The sequence below is a fragment of the Diaphorina citri genome, unplaced genomic scaffold (assembly GCF_000475195.1).
Source record: "Diaphorina citri unplaced genomic scaffold, Diaci psyllid genome assembly version 1.1 scaffold49465, whole genome shotgun sequence".
NCBI lineage: Eukaryota > Metazoa > Arthropoda > Insecta > Hemiptera > Psyllidae > Diaphorina > Diaphorina citri.
The window spans coordinates 1-8,461 of NW_007426779.1; the positions used below are offsets into that span (position 1 = coordinate 1).

The 8,461-nt window shown below is 36.9% G+C and overlaps 3 protein-coding genes across 3 annotated transcripts; 2 read left to right on the forward strand and 1 right to left on the reverse strand.

Moving 5' to 3' along the window:
- Positions 1–4: 4 nt before the first annotated feature.
- Positions 5–1,572, reverse strand: LOC108254345 (the record flags this gene model as incomplete). Its single annotated transcript, XM_017449349.2, has 1 exon — positions 5–1,572. A coding segment is annotated over exon 1 (1,362 nt), but the record flags the coding sequence as incomplete, so codon positions are not given.
- A 1,452-nt stretch (positions 1,573–3,024) lies between these two features.
- LOC103523870 lies at positions 3,025–4,681 on the forward strand. The gene is made up of 2 exons (XM_008488880.3): positions 3,025–3,967; positions 4,038–4,681. The coding sequence occupies exons 1-2, from the start codon at positions 3,060–3,062 to the stop codon at positions 4,090–4,092; spliced, it is 963 nt and encodes a 320-aa protein (XP_008487102.1). The 5' UTR covers positions 3,025–3,059; the 3' UTR covers positions 4,093–4,681.
- A 337-nt stretch (positions 4,682–5,018) lies between these two features.
- LOC103523871 lies at positions 5,019–7,220 on the forward strand. The gene is made up of 3 exons (XM_008488881.3): positions 5,019–5,780; positions 6,212–6,440; positions 7,006–7,220. The coding sequence occupies exons 1-3, from the start codon at positions 5,445–5,447 to the stop codon at positions 7,218–7,220; spliced, it is 780 nt and encodes a 259-aa protein (XP_008487103.1). The 5' UTR covers positions 5,019–5,444.
- The last annotated feature ends 1,241 nt before the right edge of the window (positions 7,221–8,461 follow it).

Here is an 8,461-nt window from a genome sequence, read left to right on the forward strand (position 1 = left end):
CCACTTCTGCCTCCATATATTCATGACTCATGCTGCTACTAGTGCTACTATTCAGGTCTATTAATGTTTTATTCATGTCATCTTTTTTCTTCTTTTCTACAGTCTTTACTTCCGCTTCATCTTTTTTCTGAAATTGATAATTTTCATTGTTAATTTCGTATCTTGAGTAGTTTCTGTCTTGCCGGAATACTTCGTAACCAACTAGTCCCAGTGGTCTGTCTCTCTTTTCTCTCTCTTCTCCATCTTTCACTGCTTGTATTGGTGTGCATATCTTTTTCTCTTGTTGTTGTACTTCCTTAGGTGACCCATTAACATTTCTTCTTCTCTTCGGGTTTTCCGTCTGTTTTCTTATTCTCGGTTCCATTCCAATCCTTCTTCTTGCTTGAGCAGTGGGTCGATATGGTTCAAATGTTCGTGATCTTATTGTTGGGTTTTGGTGTCCGCTTTGTCTCATCTCGGGAAAAACTTCATTGTAGTTTTCAAATACCTGGAATCGATTACTCGTTATCACAGAGAACATGTCTCTTTCATTTGACTTTGGTAGCATTGATGTTGCCTCCATGACACTTAGGTTTTGGAAAGCCATCAGTTCCTTGATTGACTTTTGCCTCTTCTTCTCAGGACACTCTGCACTATCCGCTTTATGATTTCCTTTACAGTTAATACAGGATTCAGTTAGGTTACATTCATGTGGTTCATCCTTACTCCCACACACCTTGCATACTTTATTTCCTCTACATTGACTGATTGTATGATTATATCTGAAGCACCGATAACATTGGATGATAGGGGGCATAAAGGGTTCACATGCCAATCTCACTCCCCACAAGTATACAGCTGCTGGGAACTGTGATCCCTGAAAGAAGATTTTCACTGACTGACTCTCGCCAAAAGTTATTTTTCCATCTCTGAACATTCTTCTTTTCATCCTCTTCACACTCAGTATTTTGTATTCTCCGCTGTCTATTTCTTCCTTTAATTCCTCTTCAGTATATTCAACATCAACATTTCGGATTACAGCAGCACGCGAAATGAATGAGAAAGGAACAAATACCTCATGGTCTTTCTTCAGATCTTCACTTTCCACTAGTTTGTTTGCAGTCTGGGCATCTCTACAGATAGCAATTATTCTGTTTCTTCCTATCTTTTTGGTTTCAATGATGTCTCCACCAACTTTCATTTTTCTGTATATAATATCTGCTACTTTCAGTTGACTAATGCTAGGTCTTTGTTCGGGATTTCTTTTCTTCTGTATGATGACTCGATATACTTCAATTCTTACCCCTTCTTCATAAAGAATCTTCTCAAAGTCTCGTTTACGTCGATCCAAAGGGAATCGTCCACCTGGCTCATCTTCATCCCCCATCTTCTCACTCCAAATTTCAAAGTACTATCTCGGTTGAGATAGTACTTTGAAAGTGCTCCACTCGAACCTAGATTTTAGGTCTCCGGAATCGGGCTAGTAACTGATAATTTATATTGTTTATTTAAAATTAATTCACTTTAATATTTCCAAATAATAGTTTAAATAACACTACAAGGAAAATACGTGCATCACTCACAACACTTAGAATCGAACTGAATCAATTATATTTTTATAATAATTTGTTTGAAGTTTTGTGCTATTTTTCAAAATGAAGACTTCATTGAGGCTTGATTCTATTCAGTGGTATGTTTGTTTCTTACTCTCTACTTTGGTTTTTATCTTTTAAATATCCATCACTAGGTACAACTTTTACCTTTCTAGCCATATTCACTGTAATGATAAGGCAAGGTTTTTTCCATGTTGGCACACTCTAATAAATATTAATAAAAAAAATGAGGGTTTTTTTCCCCAAAGGATTACCTACTGTAAAACAATTTTTAAGTAGATAAAATCTACTGGAAGGTTCAACATCATTTTTGCACAGATATCCCGATTACATTCTTCGTATTTGTACCCCTGAGAATGTCGATCTGCGTGCTACTGTGCTACATCAATATTTGTGAACCACCCTGTCATTTCCCTCAGCTCAGATCGTTTCTCCACCGTGTAGAAACGGGCTGTTACCATGACAATGGATCATACAGTTTTTCATAAAAGAAGTGTTCAATGAAATCAATATTTATAGTTCAAACATAAATTAAACACATTTGAAGCCAACCCAAACTGTTTTTTTTTTTTTTTTTTTTTTTTTTTTTTTTTTTTTTTTTTTTTTTTTTTTTTTTTTTTTAAATTATTTTTTTAAAAAAAAAAAAAAAAAAAAAAAAAAAAAAAAAAACAAAGTTGATATAGCCTTGCTTGTTCTTAGTTTTTGGAATTTACTCACAATCAGTTTCGAATGAAACTGTATTATGCAGATGTAAATAAATACCTAAATAGGTTTTCTCCTTTCTCCTTCTCTACAAAAGATTTTTCTAATGCTAGTCCCAGACCGACGTTATAATGTTGGTAGTTTTTAGGTAGTTAGCTCTACTAAAACTAAAATACTCAGAGCAAGAGTCTAATTGTGTACTTTTCGGTTACACACAGATATGAACAGTGTGCTGTTTCTATTTCCAGTACTCTTCACAACGTTCTGCTTCCTCATTTCGTGCGCTAGCACGGAAAATCAACAGGGCTACGACTCAAAGAATCCACCCTGGAACGAACTATTCGAGCCCTTTGAACCCGAAAAATCAAAACTGACTACTCCCCCCGCCCTGTACAAGAGAATCTTCAAGTCAGCTTGGAATAAAATCTTTAGACGTCCAGAGAAATCAACAAAGGATCGTTACCATTGCTTGAAACGAAAAGCCAGCACGATACATGTAGTAGTCAAGTATTTCCATTATACGTTCACCATGAGAAAACCAACGGGGCTCAAAATCAAACATCTGTTCACCAAGTTACCGTTTGTAGCTAAACTGTTTGAAGGAAAATCAAGTACCGTTTCTAGTAGTCCTGTAAACGTGATTGCTTGAATAGATCTCGAAGGCTCGAACACATTTCAAATCTAATTTAATATACTGATAGGTGGAGTCTTGAAATAATCCCTACTGAGTAGTCAGTATTATTTTGTACAGTTCACTACAGAGATATGTCATCCTATCAAACGTTATTCATAACTCTCTTCTATCTAGCCTATATCGCCAATAGTTTACCTCAAGGATCAGGACGTGACGAGCCAGGACCAGTCAAGGACTTTGCTGTCCCTTACCACACAACCAATAGCTACATAATGAGTAAGCTCAAAAGTTTATACAACTACGTCTTCAATAAAGAGGAGTCGGTACATAACGACGGCTATACCAAAGTCTATGTGATGAACAAGCACATGTATTATACATACACACATGAGTTTACTCCAGCGAATGAAGTGGATCTGGATGAAGATCTACATCGCATAACTGATGATCCGATACTGAAACAATACATGCAAAACGATGCGATATTGAAACACAGACAAGAAGTCCAATACCACGTACAGAATAAAAAGCTTTATAAGGAACAGATGGCGAAAACGAGCCAAGTATACCCACAAGAAACATTCGATCCAAACTTGCTAAAAAGTGATGAAAAGGATTCCCCTGAAGACGGAATAATGAGCCGAATAAAAGATAAAATATGTGAGAAAATCTTGAAATCCTTACCGATATTCAAACGTGTTCAGCGAGACACACGCAATAAAGAAGACCGTGATTACAAGAGTCAAGGAGTCATCAAGGACAGCCTGAGAAAATTGGTTTTGAAAGTTTTAGGCAAACCTCACTCGAAAATATCAGACAATCTAAAAAAGGAAGGACGGATAGTTCTCAGTAAGATGACTGATAAATTGGGGGAAGCTAAAGATAACGTGAAAGTTGCACTTAAGAACACCGGGTCCAAAGTATTGGAAGGAGTGAAAACAGCTGTTGTTAAAGTAGGAACTAAGATAGGACAGGTGGTCATTCCGGAAGACGTTCGATCAATGCCATGGAAAGAAATGCGAGAAAAAGTGTCAGAAAAATTCAAGCCTCATCTGTCCAAGATTAAAGATTTTTTGAACGCTGGTAAACATTGAAAAAGTGTCAGAAAAATTGAAGCCTCATCTGTCCAAGATTAAAGATTTTTTGAACGCTGGTAAACATTGAAAAAGTGTCAGAAAAATTGAAGCCTCATCTGTCCAAGATTAAAGATTTTTTGAACGCTGGTAAACATTGAAAAAGTGTCAGAAAAATTGAAGCCTCATCTGTCCAAGATTAAAGATTTTTTGAACGCTGGTAAACATTGAAAAAGTGTCAGAAAAATTGAAGCCTCATCTGTCCAAGATTGAAAATTTTTTCAACGTTGGTAAAGTTTGTCAAAGGTTTGCAATAGGTAGTAGGTTCACTCAATTCTCCTAAATATATATATATAAATATTTTCTTTTTGTAAATATCTACATATATGTTATCAAAGTAACTTGGATTGTTTCATAAATAAAGAATTAACATGTCTAAAGGTTGACTAATAATAATGTGGGGGGTAGAGGATATACTATTATAGGTAATTATTCTTTGATAATAACCGTCACAATTGTCACATATATGATGTTTGTATTTTATGACAATTTATATTTTAACCATTTACACTGACTATTGCTATATGTATTGTACTAACATGAAAAATGAAAATCATAGATTAATGAATTTCTCTCGTGTGTGAAAAATATACACCTATGCTACTTTTTCTTACAATGACCTTGTTTTGTGTTTAAAGTTTTATGAAGGATCTAAAATAAAATTCTACACAATACAACAAGCACGCCGTTTTCTAAAAGAGGTAGGATACATCTTTAGGTGTGGTTTTAAATAGCTAATAGGTAATTACTTGTATTACCTAGATATCTAAAGAGGTCAACATTTTAATTCGGGTCAAATTCCATAATGGTCTGACCAGTATCCACGATGTGTTAATTTATAATAACGACTCTGACCACGAGTTTTCCTTAAGAAATACTGGTAGTCAGAGTCGAAGGACCAATAAGTCTCTAATTCAACCCCCTGATTTTGAAACAATATGTGACAAGGAATTGAAAATGTCATTAGTGACAGAACAAGCCTCGAGTAGTGCTGTCGAGTGTGTGGTGACAATGCCAGTAGTGGTTGTTTACAAATATGTGACATTTCCTGTAATTTTCTTACATAAGGGTAACTGAACAGAGAAAAAAACACTGGTAAAAGATTAAATTATAATCGAATGGTAAACAATATCCATAAAAATAAAACTATACAAGCAATAATTTTATTGTATCAATAAAAAGTGGAAACAGCAAATACGTAAGCACTCGAATGTTTTAGTAGTGCTTTTAAAGAAGTATCTTAAAACAATAAAATTATCAAAACTTGGGACAAAATATACAAGTATGTATAATTGTATACAGAAGCAAATGATAGGCTTGTCAAAGATGCCATGTGTTTAACAGGATGATCCTTGGAAGTTAACAACTTCCCAAGACTACAGTATGAATCCAGCAACTCATGCGCTACCACAAATACTTCTTGTTATTCACCTTGCAAACTTCATCTCACCACAGCCTATAGACTTTCAAGTGGGAAGCTACTTGCATAAATTTTTCAAAGGTATCCTACCGAACAACACCGAATTCAAACGAAAGCCCTGGCATGAGGATCCCTATAAAAAATATTCAAGACCCACAGAGGATGACCCGTTACCCACGATTGAAGGACTCAAATTCAAAATGGCGGACGATAATTTTCCGACGTTTCATACGTGCAACCTGACGTTTGTGACCTATAATCCTTTCACCACAACGCTTGGGACCACCCCAGAAAAAGAAGTAAGTAATATGTATATTCCTTCAAAATTTAAAGAACAAAATCCAATAAACAGAATTAATGCAAACTGAATGTAATGGGTTAGATTGGCCCTTGGACGGAAAATACTTTTCTAGGCAATTTCCCTGAATAGTGGTCACGAGAATCATCTGCAGCATAGGTCCCTGGTCTTACGAACTAGCTTCTACGCTGAGATAAAGTGAGAAAATTGGATGTCTTTTACTGTTTCTACTACTTATTTTTTAAAAGCAGAGAGAACTCTTTGAGGGACTGCCAGCTAGCTAGGCTGGTTAGGGTTAGCTCTTCTCCTTGATAGATTTCCATTTGTTTTTAACTGATCCTGTAACTTACCGCAAGAGTTAATATCTTTTTAATGAATAATTCTATCATATCTATACTACCTACTCTAACTTTCCTCTTTTTTTTTTCTTAGTCCATTTTGAATCTGGCCAAAGCATTCAAGGGCGTTTTCATGCAAAAGTCCGGAATCGTGAAACAATTTGGAGAGATGTACAAAGAATACGTTAAGCTGAAGAACAAAACAACTTCCAGGCCCGTGAAGAAAGTCGAAGACGCTAATTACGATGAAAAATTGGACACTGTCTTGAACAAAGTCAATCTTAAAATGGTGAAAAAAGTACACCAGCTATTTAACTTGACTGGTAAGTTATCTAATGCTTGAGATTGACTACTATGTCATTTTCATACTTTTTTTACTTGACTTGTGAGTCAATAATACTTCTGTTGTAAAATTAAAACACAGAGTCTGTGTTTTAATTTTACAACAGAACACAGAGGTCAATAGCTTCAAACCTAGGAGTCTGCCTACAGGAATTTCGATTAAAGGATTTCTCATAGGAATCCATATAGGTATTTCTCACTCAAATAAGGCTGACATTTTTGTCCATCCTTTCTTGTTGTTTTTGTTGTTGCTCACGTCCATCAAACTGTGACAAGGTCAAGGAAAACCCCAGCTTCTTTAGGGCTGTTCTATAGGGAAGAAGGGTTCAGGTTGGTGAGTTTTGCTGGGCATGCAAACAAGTAATGGACATCTTGTGGTTCAGCTAGGCATTGTATTTGTTAATCCTTTATTCTATTCACTCCTCTCGTACCTACTCATATTAATTTTTTTTTTTCTTACTCAACAAAATAATCTCCTTTTTATCGTCCAAAGATAATCTTGGTCTTTTTCTCACATCTAATCCGCAACTCTCCTTCTCTGTGCAGCTCAAACAACTCCGCCACCAAGCATCCCTCAGAACTTCCTCGAAAACATGAAAAGCATATATGGCAATCAAGTCGACTCTCTGTTTGGTCACAAAACACCTAACCGAGGATCCCAGCCGGTTGATCTAAAGGAAGGAAGTCCAGCCGGGTTGAAATCAAGGGAAGAAGTGACGGACACGCACAACCGGGTCAAACTTTGGCGAGTCAAGAGTTGAAAAGGACGAGGAGCATATGAAAGAGTTGCACAGATGGACAAGGGTTCAGGGACAGAAGGAGTTACAGGAAGATTGGAAAAGACATTTACACACCGGCTCCTTCACGAGGTGTGAACAGGAAAAGTCACATGCAGAAATAAATAGTGGGGGCATTTTCGTAGATTCGTCAATCTTAACGGACCTTTGTAGCAAAGTAATAGGGACTATCCAGTGTAGACCTGGACAGGCAGACTTTTTCCAGCGTACCTGTCAGTCTTGCTGATAGGTGTGTGCGCGTTCGAGGTATCAGGTCCAGGTAGACCTGACATGGCAACCTCTGACTGCGCCTAGTCGATTGTGACCATTCAATACTGACGATGCCAGCCATTACAGTCCACGAGACATTCAATAGGTACTTGATCTAATTGTTTGTCTGTTTGAACATAATCAAGGGAAGTCCCAAATTTTGGTAGATACTGTACATGTTTTAAATACTTCGCTTTAATAATTATACTAAGAGCGGCATTTGTTCGAGTGGGCTTACAGCATATTTGCTGTTTCGCTACATTTTTATATGTGGGTATATCGAGTAGACATTGTAGGGCAGCTTTGTTTTAGCTTGTGCTCGTTTCTAGTTGTACCTTTGTCAATGGATATTGTTTACCATTGTCCGTCCTTCTTAAATTTAGATCTTAGTTTGGTTGACCAGTGTTGGTTTGTTTTCGTGGCTGTGCAGTTACTCTCTATGTTATACACAGAGGATTTCACCCTGACAGAATGTCCGCTAGTTTGTTAACAACCTCACTACTGGCTTGTCCACCAGCACAGCTTCGGGGAGCTGGCTACCTCCTAGGGGCTTGGGTTGTCTGTCCTAATGCAATTTTTCAAGTTCCTCTAGTCATCATATTTTGTTTGTATTCAAGCCAATCAGGAGGGTTGAATTGATGTCTTAGCTTGGTTCTCATCTCCGTACTCTGACGGGACACTATCTGCTGTATTTCTTAAGGAAGAGCTCAGTGGCTCAGAGTCTGTATTATTATAAAGTTACACATCGGGCTGGATCTGTGCAGACCATTATGGAATTTGACCGAAGTTAAAATGTTGAGCTGTCTATTATGAAATATCTGTAGTGGTGGTGTCTGTACTATTAGGTATAGAATACCTATTAGCCTATTTAAACCACACTAAAAGGATTATGATTCCATAGCCGTCTTTTAGGAGCAAAGCTGCGATTGTTTCGGGGTGTGTCTAGACATTAGGCC